Source organism: Rhinatrema bivittatum, chromosome 6, assembly GCF_901001135.1.
Source record: "Rhinatrema bivittatum chromosome 6, aRhiBiv1.1, whole genome shotgun sequence".
Lineage (NCBI taxonomy): Eukaryota > Metazoa > Chordata > Amphibia > Gymnophiona > Rhinatrematidae > Rhinatrema > Rhinatrema bivittatum.
In genome coordinates, this window is record NC_042620.1 from 185,661,151 (window position 1) to 185,682,359 (window position 21,209).

A 21,209-nucleotide genomic window follows, 5' to 3' on the forward strand; every position below is an offset into this window, starting at 1 on the left:
CCACATTGCTACTATGTTGTCTATCTGTATCCACAAAGTTTTGTGTGAGAGGAAGTGTTTGAAGGCATAAAGGACATATCGCATGGCTCGAAGCTCCAGGAAGTAGATCTGAGACTTTTTATGGAGCAGAGTCGAAGCATTTTGGGTTTGGAGGGTTGATATGAGTTCTCCAACCCAAGTTGGATGCAACCGTGGCCAAGATCATCTGAGGATTTGGTACTGGATTGGTGAAATGGAGCAGGGATGAAAGCGGTGGAACGGCTTAGAGCCACTGAAATTTTAAAATCCACTGAGTTCTTCTTATGGCTAGTCTGGCCATAGGAGTGATGTGGATCGTGGAATCATGTGGCCCAGCAATGAAAGATTTGATGGGCAGAGGCTATGTTGCATGCGTGCAGAGATGTGGACAATTTGATAGGATGTCTGCCCAGGAGTTTGCCCGACTGGCGGAGCTGGTGTGATCACACCAGCTCCGCCAGTCGGGCAAACTCCTGGATTTTCTAATATGGTTCTTGGAAAATATTATGACCTAGAACCTCCCAAAACGTCTGGTCCTTTTTAGTGACCAGGTCTAAAAGGATGGTTTCAGACACGTCCTTAACTTAGATCTCGATGGGATCGATGCCGAAGAGGGATTAGAGTGCCCATTGCCCCTCGAGGATCCTGGGAGAGGTATAAGGATCCATGGAGGCTCAGAAGGACAAGTAGGCGTCGATGACTTAGGCTGTCGTTGGTAGGTGCCACAGCGAGGCAGTGCCACAACGGTGCGAACATTGATGGCTCCAGTGTTAGTAGATTCCGGAAGGCATTGATGACAGCCTGATGGACAAGGACATCCAGCTCCTCCCTGGAAGCTGGTATAGGTAGCGCAGCTACAGGGGGAGACAGGCTAGACGTTACTGGCACTTCCACATGAATCTGTGGTAGCTCAGTACCCGGCACCGGTGTTGGTGGGGAACGCCTCGGCGCCTCGGGTGCAGAGGAGCATGGAGACTCTTGTACCCAGGCCCGCTTCGCAACTGGCTCAATGGACATTGATGCCAGTGCGGTATCAGTGCCGGCACCGAACGCGGAACCACGTTGGTGCCGGCAACGACGTTTCCCTCGGTGCTCAGCCCGGTCATTCTCCAGCACCGAGAAAACTGCCACCGATGCCAGAATGGCGAAAATAACGGACGGTTACTGTGGCAGTGACGATGTTTCCCTCGGTGCTCGGCTGGGTCATTCTCCAGCACCGAGGAAGATGCCACCGATGTCATGGATGGCATTGGTGATAGACAGTCACCGTGCCTCTACTACTCTTGGCATTTTTGTCGCCCAATGATTACAATGGGCTCTGGTTTAGAACCCGAAGTATGAAGTGTTTTCTTTAGTTGAGGGAATCCCTGGAGGTATCGATGGCGGCGTAGATGGAATCGATAGGAAAATTAGGTTCTTACCTGATAATTTTCGTTCCTGTAGTACCAAGGATCAGTCCAGACTGCTGGGTTATGCCTCCCCTCCAGCAGATGGAGTCAGAGAGAAAACTGAAAGCACCCCCTAGATATACTGGTGTGCCACCTGCCATCCTTCAGTATAATTGATATCAAAGCAGAAGAAATGGATCATCCTTCCGCCAAAAATAGCCAAAAATTAACTATGGCCACTGGCTAGATCAAGTAGTAAAACTCTGCAAAAGTAAGCATTAACATCGCTCAAACACTACTGAGCCAACCAAGCAAACAAAGCCAAAAGGCAACGAAATGAATAATCACTTACCGTATCAAGTTATCGATACCTAAAAGAGTGGAAAAGATACTGTTACGAGCGGACTCTCCTGAAACACCATTACTGGGCGGGCGTCTGGACTGATCCTTGGTACTACAGGAACGAAAATTATCAGGTAAGAAAGGAAAATTAGTTTCTTACCTGATAATTTTCGTTCCTGTAGTACCAAGGATCAGTCCAGGACACCTGGGTTGTGACTCCGCACCAGTAGATGGAGACAGACTAAAACTTGTGGGCGGAGCCATATATGCCCCTGTGCCAGTCACAGCCCCTCAGTCATACGTAATGTCAAAGTAGAAACACAACCAGAGAACTAAAACCAAAAACAACTATAAACCGCTAATAGAACGGGGAAAGAAACATCCCTTCTGGAAACGGACCCTCCAACCGAGAGAGCGAAACAAGCGGACAAGATTAACCCAGAACAGTGAGCGGACTCTCCGTTACTTCAGCGCAGCACTGCGGGCGGGATCCTGGACTGATCCTTGGTACTACAGGAACGAAAATTATCAGGTAAGAAACTAATTTTCCTTTCCCTGTACGTACCAGGATCAGTCCAGGACACCTGGGATGTACCAGAGCCAACTTACCGAGGGTGGGAAGCAGAGAGTCCCGCTCGGAGTACCATCTCTCCAAATCCCCGGAATCGGTAGCCCGGACATCCAACCGGTAATGCCGGATAAAGGTATGCCACGACTTCCAGGTAGCCGCCCTGCAAATCTCTTGATGCGACACCTGAGAAGCCTCCGCCCAAGACGCAGCTTGAGAGCGAGTCGGGCGAGCCCGAAGACCCACGGGAAGTGGTTTTCCCCGCACCAAGTACGCCGAACCAACGGCCTCCTTGAGCCAACGGACAATCGTCGTGCGGGACGCTGCAGCTCCTGTCTTTGGACCAGAGAACCAAACAAACAGATGATCTGTGACCCGAAATGGATAAGTGACCTCCAGACCGCGAAGGAGGGATCTCCGCACGTCAAGCGTCCGCAATTCCCTCGCTTCTGGATCAGAGGGCTCCCCGACCGCGAAAGCGGGCAGCTCAACAGATTGATTTACATGGAAGGCCGACACCACTTTCGACAGGAAGGAAGGAACCGTCCGCAAAGAAACACCGGAATCGGAAATGCGCAAGAAGGGTTCCCTACAGGACAAGGCCTGTAACTCCGAAACACGCCGTGCCGAAGCGACCGCCACCAAGAACACCGTCTTCAACGTGAGGTCCTTAATAGTTACGTGTTTCAAAGGTTCACCCCAATTGAGGTTCCGAGCCGGACAGGGGAGACGCAATGGAGGACGAAGGTGCTTAGCTCCCCGAAGTAAACGGGAGATAACCGGGTGAAGAGCCAGGGACGTACCACGGATCTCACCTTGCAAACAACCGATCGCCGCCACTTGGACCCATAGAGAACTGCAAGCCAGACCTTTGGCTAGACCTGTCTGGAGGAATGCCAGAATGTCGGAGACAGAAGCCGTAGTGGGGCCCACCCCACGTTGCACGCACCATTCCTCAAAAACTACCCAGACACGGACATAAGCCAGGGACGTCGACTGTTTCCTGGAACGTAGCAACGTGGCTACCACCGCATCTGAGTAACCTTTTCTCTTCAGCCGATTCCTCTCAAAAGCCATGCTGCGAGACAGAAGTGATCCGCATCCTCCAAACAGACGGGGCCCTGATGGAGTAGACCCGCCATTCCCTGGCGCTGAAGGGGTGCCGCTACTGTGAGCTGGAGGAGGTCTGCGAACCACGGCCGGCGTGGCCACTCCGGTGCCACCAGGATCACGTTGGCTGGGTGCAACTCAATGCGCCGCCGAATCTTGCCGATCATCGGCCACGGGGGAAACACGTACAGCAGAACATCCGTCGGCCAGGGAAGCACCAGCGCATCGATGCCTTCTGCCCCCCTTTCTCGAAGCCGACTGAAAAATCACGGAGCCTTCGCGTTGTGCCACGTGGCTATCAGATCCATGTGGGGCACTCCCTACGTTTCGCAAATGAGAAGAAAGCTTCGTCCGCCCGCTCCCATTCTCCAGAATCCAGGCGATGCCGGCTGAGAAAATCCGCCTGAACGTTGTCGACTCCTGCAATGTGAGAGGCTGCTGTGTCGCCGAGATGTAGCTCTGACCAGACCATTAAGCGCCGAGCTTCCTCCGCCATCTGTGGGCTCCTTGTCCCGCCTCGGCAGTTGATGTAGGCCATGGTGGTCGCGTTGTCCGACAACACTCGGACTGCTTCTCCCCGCACTACCGGTAGGGAGGCTTGCAGAGCCAGACGGACCGCTCTGGTCTCTAGTCTGTTGATAGACCACTGGGCTTGCGACACTGACCATAGGCCTTGGACCGAGCTCCCTAGGCAGACCGCTCCCCAACCGGAGAGGCTGGCATCCATGGTCACCACCGTCCAATTGGGCACCAGAAGAGACACTCCAGAGGACAGATGACTGGAATCCAGCCACCAGAGCAGGCTGGACCTCGCGTGTCCCCCTAGTGGAAGCGGTAAGCGGAACTCCTCGGAAACCGGCGCCCAGCGAGATAGTAAGGACGACTGTAATGGTCGCAGATGAGCGAACGCCCAGGGAACCAGCGCGAGTGTGGAAGCCATAGAGCCCAGGACCGTAAGGCAGTCGCAGACCCGCGGCCGGCTGAGAGACAAGAAGCGCCTTACTTGAGCTGGCAGCTCGTATCTCCGTTCGTGTGACAGGAACACCTAGCCTTGCGACGTGTCGGCAACGGCTCCCAGATATTCCAAGGTCTGCGAGGGTGTCCGATGACTCTTGTTGAAGTTGACCACCCATCCTAGGGACTGCCAAGGTGTAGGCCCCTGGCCAACTGACAACTGACATTGATCCTCGGGCTTCGCCCGAATCCACCAATCGTCCAGGTAAGGATGTACCAGGAGACCTTACTGGCGCAGCCGCGCCGCCACCGCGACCATCACCTTCGTGAACGTACGGGGGCCGTCGCGAGACCAACCGGGAGCGCTTGAAACTGGCAATGCCGTCCTAGAACGCAGAACCTGACGAAGTGCAGGAACGACAGCTGAATGCCTATGCGAAGATACGCCTCCGCGAGAGCTAGGGAGGTCAGAAAACTCGCCGGGCTGCCCCGCAGCAATTACCGACCGAATCGACTCCATGTTGAAGTGAGAAACGCAAAGGCATCTGTGCACTCCACCGAGATCCAGAATAGATCTGGCCGTGCCGCCTTTCTTGGGGCGAGGAAGTAAATGGAGTAACGGCCCCTGCCGTGTGGTTGACCGGAACGGAGGAGGCAGCCGAGTCTGATCACGTGGAGGACCCACTGGTCTGACGTTACACCGGCCCATCTCTCGACAACTGAAATCCACCGCGCCCCGACGTTGGGAACGGCGTGCTGTGGCTGCGGTGAGAGAGCGAGAGGCCGACCCCCTTTCATTGTGAAGCTTAGGACCCCTGCGCACTCCGGGGCTCCCTCGTTTCCCCCGAAAGGACTGCTGCCGCCATGGCGGGGTCCTGGAGGAAGAAGTCCTATACGCCTGACCAGGAGACTTTGAGGACGTGACGTCCTGGGATCACGAAAGCGGGACCTGGCCGAAAACGAATCCCGCGCCCTGAATTTATCCTCGGGCCGTTGGAAAAACCCCGATTTCCCCTAGGGAAATCCTTCGATCTCCGGCAAGGGAGAGAGCTTACCCAAAGCGTTCGTGACCTAAAGGTGCAACGCCGGAGTATCCTATTCTCGAGAGGGCAGGGCTGACCCAGAGAGGTGAAAAGGAAGGAAGCCCAGCCGAGCCTACCCGCAGCGGGGTGGCGATGCCCAACCCCTCCAGGATGGCGGGAATCAGGGGCCATCTACTTCCTGATGAAGAGGCGGATCAAGCTCAAGTGATCCCCTTCCGAAGCCTGTGTCTGCCTCGCCGCCCCCCTGCGGCGGCGCGCCATCCCCCTCAGCCCCCCTCGGAGGCGGGGAGGACGCCTTGGAAATCTCCGGACCCGACGAATCAGATGTAGACCTCTCCCCCAGCCCCCCTCGGAGGAGGGGAGGGCACCTAGGAAATACCGGATCCGACGAGTCAGAGGCAGGGTCCGTGCCCAAGCTAGGCGGTAGGGCCCCCAACGGGCGATCTGGCTATGAATTGCGCTGCCGCGATCCGCGGCCGAATACGCGTCCAGTCCAAACTGATTGGCCTCTCAGGCCCCCCAACCTGGCCAGAAGGTCGCTTGAGGGCTCTGCGGGCCGTAAAGGCCCTAAGCCAGGCCAAAAGAAAACCAGGGACAGAAAAGGCCCCATGCCAGGCCAAAAGCAAACCAGGGGCAAAGAGCGTTTCTCCCCCAGCCCTCCCCCCCCACCGCCTCCGATGGTAAATAGACCGCGGAGTCGGCCGCTGGGGGGGGAGGGGGGAGGGGGGGGAACGGAACAAGGGAAATCCTGGGACCTGCCGCTTGGTGTCGCGCTCGACGCTGGCACCAAGATGGCCGACGTTCCCGCCAATTTCGCGCGAGAGGTCGGCGTTTTTTTTTTTTTTTTTTTTTTTAAATCTTTTCCCGCGGCAGACAGGAACAGCTTGGGGAAGGCCGCCGGATGGTCCCCGACCGCAAACGCGAGAGGCTGCCGCCGAACAAGCACCCCCTGAAGACAGGCCGACGATCCTGTGCCCCCCCTTTTTGCCGCCTGATGAAACCGCGCTCGCTAGAGGCGCACGGCGCTGGAGTCGCAAGTCGAGCAGGCCGACCCAAGCGGCCTGCTCGGAAGCGTGCCGAAAAAGCAAAATTAAAAAGAGAGAAGGGAGAAAGAAGGAAACGCCGAAACGACCGCTGCAGCAGAGAACCCGGCGCGCTGAAAAGAAAACTGCACCTTTTTTTTTTTTTTTTTTTTTTTTTTAAACTGAGCTGTCCCTCGCAGCGGTACGGCGGTCTGGCCGGGGCGAGAGAACCGGGCCCCCGGTATCCCCCGGCTGGGCTGTAAGCGAACCCCGGATCCGCGACCCGTAGCCCAGCCAGTGCCCTACCAGGAGGAATGGTCCCTTCAGGACCTAGGAACCTCCTGGGAGCAAACGACCCAGCCCCGAGGCATGCCGGCGAAACGCGACGAAAAGAAGAGCCACGCGAATAAACCGGTAGGATTAAGGCGACCGACCTCCCCCCGCCATCAGCGCCCCCCCGGAGCGGCAACGCGAAGGAACAGAGCCGGAAACAAAATCAACAACTTTCTTTTTTTTTTTTTTTTTCTTTTTTTTTTTACAAAAAAACCTGTCACTATCCACCGTCCTGGAGCCCTAATCCAGCAGGGGTGAGTGAACCGGGCTCCCCGGTGTCACCCCAGACGCTGCTACTCGCGTAGCTGGGTCCTCGACCCTAGCAGCGGCCTCAACCGGGGGAGGGTAGTCCCCTCAGGACCTCTCAACCCCCCTGGGAGGCAGGGCGGACGGGACGTCAGTGACAATTTACAATGCAAAATGCAAAATTCCCAAAAGAAAACAACTATAGCCTAAACTGGCCTAAAACCAAGTAAAAGAACCAACCCTGACGGAGTACCAGAACCAGGGCAGGCAGGAGCTGTGACCGCACCTGCACCATCTACTGGAGACAGAGTAAGACTGAGGGGCTGTGACTGGCACAGGGGCATATATGGCTCCGCCCACAAGTTTTAGTCTGTCTCCATCTACTGGTGCGGAGTCACAACCCAGGTGTCCTGGACTGATCCTGGTACGTACAGGGAACCTAATTTTCCTTTCCCTGTACGTACCAGGATCAGTCCAGACTGCTGGGATGTACCCGAGCTGACTTAAATGGGGTGGGACCCCGAGAGTCCCGCTCGAAGTACGCTGCTTCCAAAGGAAGTAGGTAACGGCCCTCGAACATCAACCCGATAATGTCGAGCGAAAGTATGCAACGACTTCCAAGTGGCCGCCCTGCAAATCTCTTGGCTCGAAACCAGGTGACTTTCTGCCCACGAAGTCGCTTGAGAACGGAGAGAATGGGCCTTGAGCCCCTCAGGAACAGCCTTACCGCCACCAATGTACGTGGCAGCGATCGAGCCCTTCAACCAACGGGCAATAGTTACTTTGGACGCCTGAAGCCCCTTCCTGGGGCCATGCCACAAGACAAACAGATGATCAGACCGTCGAAAATCATTGGTAACTTCTAAATATCGCATGAGCACTCGACGAACATCCAAACGTCTCAAATCTGACCCTTGAGAAGACTGTAGTTCTGTCGCCGAGAAGGAAGGCAATTCCACCGTCTGATTTACATGAAAGGCCGATACCAACTTAGGTAAGAAAGAGAGAGGACTCTTCAACCTTTCCTCTCAAACACCCCAGAGCTGCTACCTGAACCCTCAGAGAACTGTAAGCCAAACCCTTCTTCAAGCCGTCCTGCAAAAACGTAAGGATTTGAGCTACAGAAGCCCGGCGTGGCGCAATCTTTGAGACACCGCACCAGGAGTCAAACACCTTCCACACTCTAGCGTAAGTAAGCGTAGTAGAGGGCCTCCGTGCCCGAAGCAGTGTGGAAATGACAGGCTCAGAATAAACCTTTTTCCTTAATTGTCTCCTTTCATAAGCCAAGCCGCCAGACAAAAGCGATCCGCCAGATCTAAAAATACCAGCCCTTGCCGGGGCCACTAAAATCACCTGACCATGATGAGACCATGATGAGATTCTATGCGTCTTAACACCTTGCCGATCAGAGGCCATGGAGGAAATACATAGAGGAGGACGTGACTAGGCCATGGAAGCACGAGTGCATCCACTCCTTCCGACCCGTGCTCTCGCCTTCGGCTGAAGAAACGCACCGCCTTTGCATTGTGCCGAGTCGCCATCAGGTCTAGGTGCGGAATCCCCCATTGTAGGGTGATGAGACTCATTGCCTCGGCCGAGAGCTCCCACTCTCCGGGGTCCAAGTGTTGTCGACTGAGATAATCCGCCTGAACGTTGTCTACGCCTGCAATGTGGGTGGCCGCGATGCGGGACAGATAACGCTCCGCCCAGGCCATCAACAACGCTGCTTCGGTCGCCACCGGTCGACTTTTTGTACCGCCCTGGCGATTTATATATGCTACCGTGGTTGCGTTGTCCGAGAGGACTCGAACCACCCGACCGCATACCAGGGGCAGAAGGTGGCGCAAGGCTAGACGTACCGCTCTGGTCTCCAGACATTTGATGGACCAAGAGGCCTGGCGAGGGGACCACGTTCCCTGTACCGCTCTTGATTGACAGACCGCTCCCCAGCCCGTTAGACTGGCATCCGTCGTCACTACCACCCACTGAGGAGGATCGAGATCCACCCCCTGCAAGAGGTGGTCCGGGATCAACCACCAAGCTAGACTGGACCGAGCCGGTTCCATCAGCGGCAACTGGGCACCGTAATCCCCAGTTTTCTGGTCCCAGCGAGAAAGAAGAGCAGTTTGCAAAGGACGCATATGCGCAAAAGCCCACGGCACCATTTCCAGAGTAGAAACCATATGTCCAATGACCTGCAAATAATCCCATGCCGTAGGTAAGGGGAGATCCAGTAGGTTCTGTACCTGAAGCATCAGGTTCTCCAGTCTCTGCTGAGTCAGGTATACCTTGCCCACCAAGGTATCGAAACGTGCTCCCAAAAATTCCAAACACTGACTCGGAACCAGCTGGCTCTTTGCAAAGTTGACTACCCAACCTAGCGGCTGCAGTTGCTGAACCACCACCTGGACTGCTCACTTGCACGAGTCCTCCGACTTCGCCCGGATAAGCCAATCGTCGAGGTAGGGATGCACCAATACTCCCTGATGGCGCAGGAAGGCTGCGACTACGACGAGAACCTTGGTAAACACTCTCGGAGCTGTGGCTAACCCGAACGGGAGGGCGCAAAACTGAAAGTGTTCCCCGAGCACAATGAACCTCAGGTACCTCTGGTGGTGCTCCCTGATCCCAATGTGAAGATACGCCTCGGCCAGATCCAAAGAAGCCAAAAATTCTCCCCTGTGGACGGCCGCAATAACAGATGGAAGAGTTTCCATGCGAAAACGGGGAACACGCAAGGCCCTGTTTACTCTCTTCAAATCCAAAATTGGCCGGAACGTACCTTCCTTCTTTGGAACCAGGAAGTAAATGGAATACCGACCTGTTCTGGTCTCGTCCGGCGGAACGGGCACCACTGCCCCCAGGGATCGTAACCGGGCCACGGTTTGGGCTATTACCAGTTGCTTTTCCGGAGGACCGCAAGGAGATATCATAAAAAGATCCCGGAGGGGCCGAGCAAAATCCAACTCGTAACTGTGACGCACCACGTCGAGGACCCACTGGTCTGAAGTGATCTTGACCCATTCCTCCCAAAACTGGAATAACCGGCCTCCGATGCATGGGAAGGAGGAATGGGCCCGCGCGCCTTCATTGCGCAGGTTTGCCTGTGGCCAAACCCTGCGAGGAACCCATTCGTTGTGGTCGTCTGCCTCGAAAGGAAGGAGTCCAAGACTGAGACCTGGGGCCCTGCTGCCTTTGGGGAAAAGATCCACCCCTTCCCGTGCGAAACTGGCGTTGCCCTCTAAATCGGAACCGCGTGTTTCCGAAAGACCGCAATTGTCGGGGCTTGTCCTCCGGCAACTTATACACCTTATTGTCTCCCAAGTCTTTGATGAGTTGATCCAACTCCTCACCAAACAACAAATTCCCCTTAAAGGGAAAAGAAGCTAGTCGCGACTTAGAAGAGGCATCTGCCGACCAACGACGGAGCCACAATAGTTGTCTGGCCGCAACAGCCGAGGACATAGTGCGGGCCGAGGTCCTTAGCAAATCATACAGGGCATCCGCTGTATAAGCAACCGCCGCTTCCACACAATTGGCCTGCTCCGCCTCTTCCAGCGGGAGTTCTTGGGTGGTTAGTAATTGTTGCACCCAGCGCAGTGTGGCCCTCTGGACCATACTGCTACAAGCCGCAGCCCGGACTCCTAAAGCCGCTATCTCAAAAATGCGCTTTAATAGGACCTCTAACTTCCAGTCCTGGAGATCTTTCAAGGCTACCCCTCCCATGACGGGAATGGTAGTATGCCTAACCACTGCAGTGACTGCCGAGTCCACCGAAGGGACCTTTAAAATCTCTAACGAATCCGAGGGCAGAGGATATAATTTATTCATTGCCCTGCTAACGCGCAGGGATGCCTCTGGAACCTCCCATTCCTTAGATACGATCTGTAATACCTTAGAGTGCAAGGGAAAGGTTTGCGGGGGGGCTCTCAGACCCGCCATAGCTACGTCCCCAGTGGAAGTATCCGTGTCCTGCTGCGGCGCTGGGATCTCCAGCTCCTTCAAAACATAAAGAATCAAATAGTTCAGCTCGTCCCTGCCAAACAGGCGTAAAACCAGGGGGTCGTCCCCTTCGAGAGACCCCTGAGCGTCGGAGATGTCGGCCCCTGCCCCATCCGGTGAGCCCTGGGTGAGATCCGGGAACCCCGGATCGTCGGCACCCCCAAGGGAACAAGCTCCTGATTTGCCCGAAGCTTCAGTCTTTTCCTGGTCTCCCGATTTGTCCTGCACCGAGGACACCTTAGGCACTTTTAGAGGGGGGGGGGGGTTCGTCTGGCTCCCAGCCTGCTTCTGCCTCCACAAAAGCCTGGTGCATCAACAGCACAAACTTGGAGGAGAAAGGCACCTTCCTTTTAATTGATCCCCCCACGGGACGCACCGGAGGGGGGGGGGGGCTCTTAGGGCATCAAATTCGGAGCCACTATGAGGACTCAAAGCCGGCGGTGAAAGCGGAGGAAAATCCTCCTCCTCAGAGGCAGAATCAACATGCTGCCTCGTGGACAAGATGGCCGCCGGCTCCCCCTCACTGGGAGGCAGGGCCGACGATCGCTGCGCCGACAGCCTCCTCAGCCGCGCCGAGGAGGACGGATCCGCGCCTCTGCGGGCTGCGCTCGGCCCCCGGGAGGGTCCCTCGCCCCCGGGAATGCAGCGGGAGCAGAGACCCTCCCGGGAGAGTCGCACCCCCGCCCTACCGCAGGCCGTGCAGGCCGAAGAACGTGGCATCGAGGAGGCAGAAGAAAAGCGCGCCAAAAATAGGAGCCCTGTGCAAGCGCCTCTAACGCCGGGTGAAAACCTCCACCCCCTCCGGAGTCCCTGGTCAGGCTAATTACCAGCGCGGCAGGCTAGGGCTGGAAAAGGATCACTGCCTGCTACCAACAGGGCTTATGTGTCCTGCATCCACTTTTTATTCACTCTCTTTCTTTTTTTTTTTTTTTTCTCAAGTAAAGCCCTCTTCAGATCAAAGTCTGGAATCACTGTACTTCTGGGGGGGGGAGGGTGACCGGCCCACCGGTAAACTTTCCCCCAAGACCAAAAGGGACACTAATCCGGGTAAAACAATGAGAGCCAAGCTCTCAGTGCCTGCCTGTACGCTGCGCTAGCAAAACCAACAAACTGCTACAAAAATATCAACTTTTTTTTTTTTTTTTTTTACACTAAGCAAGGAAGAGAATAAAACCAGTTGATCTAGCCAGCACAGTTATAAAAATCATAAAAAACACCTGAAAGATTGTTTTAGTCAGAACAGACAGGACCGCAGGTTATGCCTCTCAATCTGCTGGAGTCAGAGGAAATACTGAAGGATGGCAGGTGGCACACCAGTATATCTAGGGGGTGCTTTCAGTTTTCTCTCTGACTCCATCTGCTGGAGGGGAGGCATAACCCAGCAGTCTGGACTGATCCTGGTACGTACAGGGAAAGGGGCATCGATGGCATTGGAAACCGTGGACGTCCCAATCCCTCTAGCCCGATGGACCCGGTGGAGGTTCGCAGCAAGGACACTCGCGAGTATTGTGGGGCGGACAGAGGGTGAAGTGAAGGCCGCAATTTGGTTGGTAACCCGGGGGAACAGTTAGTGAGGTGACAGGGACCAACCGAAAAAAGGGCATAGTACTCACCGAGCGTCGATGAAATGTACACGAAGGGAGTCCCGTGTAGGGAAATTATTTGTGAAGTAAAACATCAAGTGTTTCCGTGGGGAAAAGTCATAAGTAAAATCTCACAGAGCTCCTAAATGCAAGGCTAACTGTATCGCAGGAAAAAAGAGACTGAAGGGAGACCCCTGTGGACACAGGGATCATGGCATGCTGGGCATGCTCAGTGTGCCAGTCAAAGCTTTCTAGAAACTTTGACAGAAAAGTTTTCCGTGATAGGGCTCTGTCCAGTGACATCACCCATATGTGAGGACTACCATCCTGCTTGTCCTGGGTCGCCTCATCGACATCCAATGGAACCCCAGGGTCCGGATCCAAGGGAAGAGTCGTGGAGTCCCCCCCGTGGGATTGGAGTCCCCAAAGGCAGCTGCGCATCTGCCAGCCCCTGGGACGCTCGCTTCAGCAGAGGTTCTGAAGAGAAATCGGGTCGCGCTGCTCTCTTTAGTGCCGCCTGCTTCCTAGCTAGGAAAGCTTGGTGCATCAGCAGCACAAACTCCACACTAAAATCCTCTGGGTCCACTCCACCCTCAGCAGAGGGATCCTGGAGCCCAGTGTCCAACCCCACCGAACAATCCTGCTCCACAGGGGAAAGAACAGGAGGGGCTTCCTCGGCCCCTGACACAGTTCGCTCCCCCCCCGGGGGGAGCATCGATCCGGAGGATCTGAGGCCATGCCTGCCAGCCTTGTCCCCAGAAGAAGGTCCCTCCTGCCCAGAGAAACAAGCAGGGCAGAGAAAATCATCCCGCAGCACTTGGCCCGTTGCGCCTCACGCGTGGCAGGCCGCCATCTTGTTTTGGGGAGGCATGCACCAATCCACGGCGCCACGCGGCCACCGACCAAAAAGTAAAAATCCGGTGAAAAAAACGTCCTCTCAGTCACGGGAGCTAAAAATAACCACCCCCCCTGCAAAAACAAAAGCCCAACGCCCGACAGAGCAGGAGAGAAACGAGGCGATTCAAGGAAGAAAAAAAACGTGTGAAATCCTCCCCTCCCGCCGACTTACCCAGAGCCCCGGGATGCCGGCAAGGAATGCTGGGGCTCAAGCTCTCTTTACAGCCTGGCTGCCAGCAACCGCATGGCCCGTCCCTTTACAGACTCCACCTACCCTAGTCTTTTTTTTTTAACCAAACTTTACTAAACAGCCTAGAAGCCTCAGAGAGCTGAGGAAGAAGAGCCGCTGCAGTGGCCGAGGGAACCAGGAGCCCCTGGTTGTCGAGCCACTGGACCGCTGCAGGCAGGACGCTGACAGGGGTGTCCAACCCCCCGGAAGCCCGGCTTCTCAGAGGAATGGCCCACGAAGGTGCCTATCACCTTGGAAGCAGAAGAACTAGATAACCAACAACTTTCCCTAACTTATACTTTCTTTCTTTCTGTAACTAGCTAACGAACAGACTGTAGGAATGCATCTCGACCATCTGCTGGAGTCAGAGAAATACTGAGGGACTGCAGGTGGCACTCTCGGTTATGTAGCAGTGCCCAAAGTTTTTCTCTGACTCCATCTGCTGGTAGGGATGCATAACCCACTGGTCTGGACTCATCTGGGTATGTTCAGGAAATACCTATTGTTATGACTGGTCTAGCAGAGGGATAAGGAAATATATATTATTTTATTTATAGATCTATCTATATATAAATAAATATAAAACACACATATACATATATGTATGCATATTGTAATGGGAGGTTATATCCCATTTCCAAGGCAGGAGACAGAAAGAGCTTGTCTGAGTCGAATCACAGACTCCCCAGAGCAAGAATAGAAATGGCAGACAGAGTGGGTCTCTGGAAGGGGTTGGTTCCTGAGAATATGGTGTGCAGGAACCTCACAAGCCGTAATGCCAGATGGGTAATCAAGGAAGGGGCAGGACTGCAAGGATTAGAGCAGCTGGAAGCAGAGAAAGTTGATTCCTGGGAAGCAGAACCAAGGATCAAGCAGCAGCCAGGCAACCAGCAGGTAAAAGTGCTTTACATTTAAATCTGTAATGTGGAAAAAAAGACTGCCAGTGGGTGGTTATAGGATAAGGCTGAGAGCATTATAAAAGTGTTTAAATCCAGTCTTTTCCTACAGGTGGGAGGTGGCAGTTTTCTCCAAACAACTGTTTGTTTGGATTAGAAGCAGTGCAGGTTACAGCTGAAAAGTGTTTAAAACCTTGCCATTTAAAGTGACTGAGCTGGGAAATCCAAGGCATTGCTGAACTGTGTTTAAAATCTGTCTGCCTGGACTGGAATAAAGTCCAAGATTACTACAATTTAGGTTGAAGTAGAGCCATTTAAACCCTGATGGGACTGGAGTTTTGGCAGGTGTTCCACACCACACTCAGGATCCAGCAGTGAGGAACAGACTGAGGAAACCTGAACAGTGGAGTCAGTTGTCAAAGACCACAGCGGAGCACTACAATATATAAAATGTGGCAGTATAATAAATGAGAAAGGAAAGCATAAATGAACACATCTGGAAATACCATTCTTCTGTAGCCTCGACAGAACTAATCCAGTCATCGTGTAGCATACACTCTTCAGGCTGAGGGGCTGTATACTTCTCCACATACTCAATCTCCACCACCTCTTCCTATGGACACAGAAGCATGAAGCTAGTCAGTGAGCTATTTGGAATAATGCTTCTCCAATAAATTTGCATTACTGACTGCAAATGAAGAATGCATAACGCTGGACCACTCATGACTATGATGGGGGTTTTATCCTAGGGGGGCAACTTTAATTCATATTTTTCATTTACTGGGAATTTTAGGATGCTTTCTGCACTGGATATAAAATCTAGATAACCCAATGCAATTCCAACAGCTGGTAATCTTCACTGATCTTAAAACATTCAGTAGACACAGTGATTAGCACAGATGCCTGAGCTGATCTATTAAATTTGTAATCATATTGAGAGAGAATAATCACTAATTCAATTACACATACACAGTAGAGTTTAAGCAGCTTTGTTGGCCAATAAAAACACTGGAATCATTGTAGCCTGCAATGTATTTTAAGGGTCCAACATAAGATTGATCTAAGATGATGATGTCCATGAACTTTTCAGACCAAAGTGTTCTCTTTTTTAGGGATGCAACAGCAAGGTTTAAGTAGGCTTCCTTCCTTGAGCGTTGCAGTCACACCTTACAAAAGAACAACACGGTCTCAAAAGCTCATTCTTATCACCAAGTTTGGATAATTATATTTTTTTTATAATTTAATCTTTATTGAAAAACAGAGCAAATAAATTTACATAATTTAGTAAACCTTCACAGAACATAGAATACTGCTCAAGAATAACCCTCTTACCCCCCTTCTGGTAGCAAAAGTTCAACACGGTACACAGTCTCCAAAGGACACTTACTGCGACATTCCACCTCAATCCTTATGCCTTGCCATCCAAAATTGAAAAGGTTCCCAGATTACATTCAATTCTGGAAGAGTATTGTATTTCAATTCAGTCAACTTCCCAATATAATGCACAGTCCTAAGTTGGCTTATCAATGATCATGGTGAAAGAGTAGCCTGCTTCCACCAGCTACTACATTACATCTACCTGCTATAATGTGTAAGATTAAACACTGCATTGATATAGGAAAATTGGTTCTTACCTGCTAATTTTTGTTCCTGGAATACCACAGATCAGTCCAGACAAGTGGGTTTTGTATCCCTACCAGCAGATGAAGGCAGAGAATAAAAACCTTTCAGGCACTGCTACTTAACCGAGAGTGACACCTGCAGTCCCTCAGTATTGAACTGTACCCAAGCAAGATGACTACTTCCCCAGACTCCAAGGAAACTCCCCCAAATTTAGGAATAAATTGGAACTCCCAACAAAACTGAATTCTCAAGTTGGGGCAATGAACAAACTTCCAAACTCAAAACAGCTTAAAAAACGATGTACAATCTTATTTAATTTTTGCATCACTCATTCAAATTCTGCATCACCAGCAGTATCCAGAAGCACAAAAAGTATTTCGTAATAATAAGGGATGGGAGTCTGGACTGATCTGTGGTATTCCAGGGATGAAAATTAGCAGGTAAGAACCAATTTTTCTTTCCTGTTCATACCCCAGATCAGTCCAGACAAGTGGGATGTACCCAAGCCCTTCTACTCTGGGTGGAAACTCGAAAGACCCACACGCAGCACACTTTCACGAAACGTGGCCTATTCCGGGTGCCTAACCTCCAAATGGTAATTTATTTGTAAAAGTGTGCAAAGAAGACCAAGTTGCTGCTCAACATATCTCCTTCGGAGAAATCAATTGACACGCCGCCCCAAAAGAATGCACCCGCAATCCTTCTGAGACCAACCGCCCCTTACAGATATAGACCGAAACAATCACCTCTTTCAACCATCTTGCAATTGTGCCCTTAGCTGCTTTGCAACCCTTCTTTGGTCCACTAAATAAAACAAGGAGATAGCCTGACTTCTGAAAGTCATTTGTCACCTTCAGAGGACCCAACGCACGTCCAAAAGGTGAAGCTCCCTTGCATGGGGTGAATCAGACGTCAGGTGCAGAAAGCCCAGCAATTCCTCCATCTAGCTAAAATGAAAGGTCGACACGACTTTGGGCAAGAAGGAAGGCACCGCACGCAATGAGACTCCGTCATCCAAAATCCACAAAAAAGGATCCCTGCACAATAAGGCCTATAGGTCCAAAATTTGTCTAGCCGAACAAATTGCCACCAGGAACACAGTTTTCAGGGTAATGTCCTTCAAAGATGCGCTTCTTAATGGTTCAAAAGGAGGCCCACACAATACTCAAAGAACCGGATTAAGATTCCAAGACACAAGAATTCTACAAACCGGAGGACGCAAATGCTTTGCTCCTTTAATAAAACATACTATGTCCAGATAAGACGCTAGCGGCCATCCTTGAAGTCTCCCTTGGAAACAGCCCAAGGCTGCTACCTGGACTCTGAGAGAATTATAAGCTAAACCTTTTGACAAGCCATCTTGCAAAAAGGCCAAGACCTGAGCAAGGCTTGCCTGTAAAGGATCAACATCATGAACCCCGCACCAGGACTCAAACACTCTCCAAACTCGGAAATATGCCAAAGTAGAAGACCTGAAGTAGCATAGTAATCACAGACTCTGAATATCCCTTCAAGCGAAAGTGCTGCCTCACAAAAGCCAGGCCGCTAGACAGAAGTGATCTGCCAACTCCAAAAAGACGGGCCCTTGGTGCAGCAACTCCCTCAGGTGGCTTAATTGGACAGGATCGTCTACTACCAAGCTGGACCACATCCGCAAACTATGGATGGCGCAGGCATTCCAGCCACACCAGGACCACTCCTCCTGGATGTTGATCGATGCACCTTAACACTCGACCTACGAGCAGCCACAGGGCAAATACATACATCAGAAGTCTCTCTAGCCACGGTTGAACCAGAGTGTTGATACCTTCAGAGTCAAATTCCCTACGGCAGCTGAAAAACCTGACTGCCTTGGCATTCTTTTGCGTTGCCATGAGTCGAACTTTGCCCCACCTGCGCCAAATGAAGCAAAGGCCTCTGCCGACAACTCCCATTCCCCCGGGTCTAGCTGTTGTCTGCTGAGATAATCCGTCTGCATTGTCCACACCTGCCATGTGCGAAGCTACTAGTACTGCTAGATGGTGCTCTGCCCAGGCAAAGAGTTCCTGAACCTCCTGAGCCACAAAATGACTCTTTGTTCGCCCTGACGATTGATTATAGGCCACTGTTGTCACATTATTGAGAACACGCACACCACATTGCCCCTAAATCTGAGGAAGAAAGACAAGCAACGCCCTGTGAACTGCTCTCGTTTCCAAAGGGTTGATAGACCAGGACACCTCCACCAGTAACCTCTGCCCTTGGGCTGTCAATCCCTGATATACCGCTCCCCACCCACTGAGGCTAGGCATCTGTGGTCATAACCACCCAGTCCGGAACCTCTACATTCACTCCATTCTCCAAATTGGGACACGACAGCCACTACAAGAGACTGGATCTGGACTTCTCCTGGAGCAGCAACTTTCCAATATAATGCACAGACAACAGATTCCAACGAGACAGGAGCGCCTTCTGAAGAGATCACATGTGAACAAGGCCCATGGCACGAATTTCAGGGTAGATGCCATGGAACTTATCACTTGTAAATAATCCCAGACTTTGGGAACCGACAGATCCAGCAGCCGAACCACTTGCAACTGCTGGATCTTACCCTAGAGAGGGTGGCAACTTGGCCACCCTCTCTAGGGTAAGAAACACCTTGCCTAACCGGGTATCAAATCATGCTCCCAGATACTCTAGCGACTCCAGTTGGTTCTTTGCCAGGTTTATCACCCAGCCCAGGGACCTTATACGTTCTGTAACTCGAATGGAACAGGGACACTCCATTTCTAACTCTGCCCAAATGAGCCAATCATCCAGGTACGGATGCACTAGTATCCATTCCTTTCTGAGGGCCACCATCACCTTAGTGAACATTCTTGGTGCAGTCGGCAGCTGAAGGGAAGCGCTCGAAACTGAAAATGTTCTCCTAGCACCATGAAGCGTGTAAACTTTTTTTTTTGTTTTGTTTTATAAATTTTATTCATATTGATAAAGCAGTTACAGACTCACAAACCAGAAAAGGCATAGTATGGTATACATATACAACATTAATGTGATCTGTGAGATAAGAGTTGATACCCACTGCATGGTAACAATATATGTAAACTCAAATAAGCATACGTTGATTAAACAGATACAACCAAACTATCAGTGTCCTGATTGATTCATTAACTTGTGTAAGTCAGACAAGCAGTAGATAAGCTAAACCATCCCCCTGCATTCCATACCATTCCCTTCCCTACCCCCCCCCCCCCCCCCCCCCCCCCAGGTTAGCTTACACATAGCAAGGTGTAGTGTGGAATAGCATTATCAAACAAAGGTTGTCTTGACTTGTTTACCAGTGTCATTCATTAGTCCCATTCTGTCCAGCAAAACTAGAAAGCTGATTTTAAGAGCCATTGTTCATATGGTGCCCAAATCTTAGTAAAGCCCCGCATACATTTTCGTTTGTGTGCCGTGATTTTCCCCAAGTTATAAATGGTATGAACCCGTGCCTGTATGTTTTGTAGGGACGGAACACTATTGTCCTTCCATAAATTAGCAAGAGCACATCTAGTAGCCATCACGACAAACTGAGACAGTTTCCTAAACTCCTGCCTCATATCATCGTTGCCCAGGTTCAATAGAGCTTGCGACGCTGTGAAAACGAGTGGCACTTGGAGTAAGTCCCCCACCCAAGCAGCGACCTGTGTCCAAACTGATTGAACTTTAGGGCAGGACCACCACATATGTAAGAACGTGCCCTCTTCTCCGCATAATTTCCAGCATTGTGGGGGAAGACCTAGGGAACATTCGGTGCAGTTTAACCGGTGAAATATGCCAGCGGTACAATAACTTATACCCATTTTCAATATGACCTGCTGATATAAAGCCTTTGCCAATGTTTTGAAACATTTCTCTCCATACCGCTTCTGAGAGAACCTCAGGTAAATCCCGTTCCCATGCCTTTAGGTGTGTAAAATCATAATTAGGCCGCCCCAGGAGCAGCCGATATAGGCAAGATATAAGCTTATCCGACTTATCCGCACTCCTGCATAGTAATTCAAAGTCCGGAAGACCTATGACCACTCACCTTATCCCCCGCATTTACCTCCCTCATAACAGACGCCCCCGCCCCCCACCCCACATCTCCTCCCCACAAGTCTCTCCTTCCCATCCTCACAACCCCCTTTACCCAAATTCTAGGACTCACAACTCTCTCGATCATCCTGTTTAATGCCCAATCCCTTTCCAAAAAAAACCCTATCCTCTATGACCTCCTCACTGACTGCAAACCAGATATCTGTGCCATCACAGAAACTTGGCTCAGAGAAACTGATACTGTCCTCCTTAACCAACTACCTTCTCACTCATACGAAATCTTATCCATCCCCAGACCTAAAAAAAGAGGAGGTGGCATCCTCCTAGCCTTCAAAAAACACCTCAACCTCAAACTTGCACCCATAAACTCACCGCCCAAACTGGAAATTGGCCTTTTCAAATCCCCTACCCTACAGATCTGCCTTATATACGCCCCACCCGGCTCCATTGAACGTGATCCATCTCCCGTAATTGAATTCATTTCCGCCAATATCAACATTGAAATACCCTCCATCATTCTAGGAGACTTTAATCTCCATGTCGACGCCTCCCCTCTCACCTCTTCCTGCGAATCTTTCCTCACCGCCCTCCAAGCAATAGGTCTCAGACAAATTGTCACTTCCCCGACTCATCAAGCTGGTCACTCCCTTGACCTCATCTTCATTAACCACTGTTTTCTACCTCCCCACCCCCCTACCTGCTCCCCGGTACCCTGGTCAGACCACTTCCTCATCGAAGCCTCCCTACCCTTCACCGCTCCAATCACCCCTAACCTAGCATGCAACACCACTATCACATTCAGAAAACCCTGCTCTTGTGATGAACTCTCCCTTGCCCTCTCTAACGCCTTACCAAACCTTTACTGCTCCGACCCTGAAGCAGCCCTCACATCC

General features: G+C 51.8%; 1 protein-coding gene across 2 annotated transcripts in view; it reads right to left on the reverse strand.

The window, feature by feature from the left end:
- WDR12 (WD repeat domain 12) overlaps positions 1-21,209 on the reverse strand; it is an 84,232-nt gene that overhangs the window by 57,959 nt on the left and 5,064 nt on the right. For both annotated transcript variants that reach the window (XM_029606298.1, XM_029606297.1), the window contains exon 4: positions 15,138-15,244. In XM_029606298.1, the coding sequence (XP_029462158.1) occupies positions 15,138-15,244 (107 nt within the window). The remainder of the gene's footprint in view (positions 1-15,137; positions 15,245-21,209) is intronic.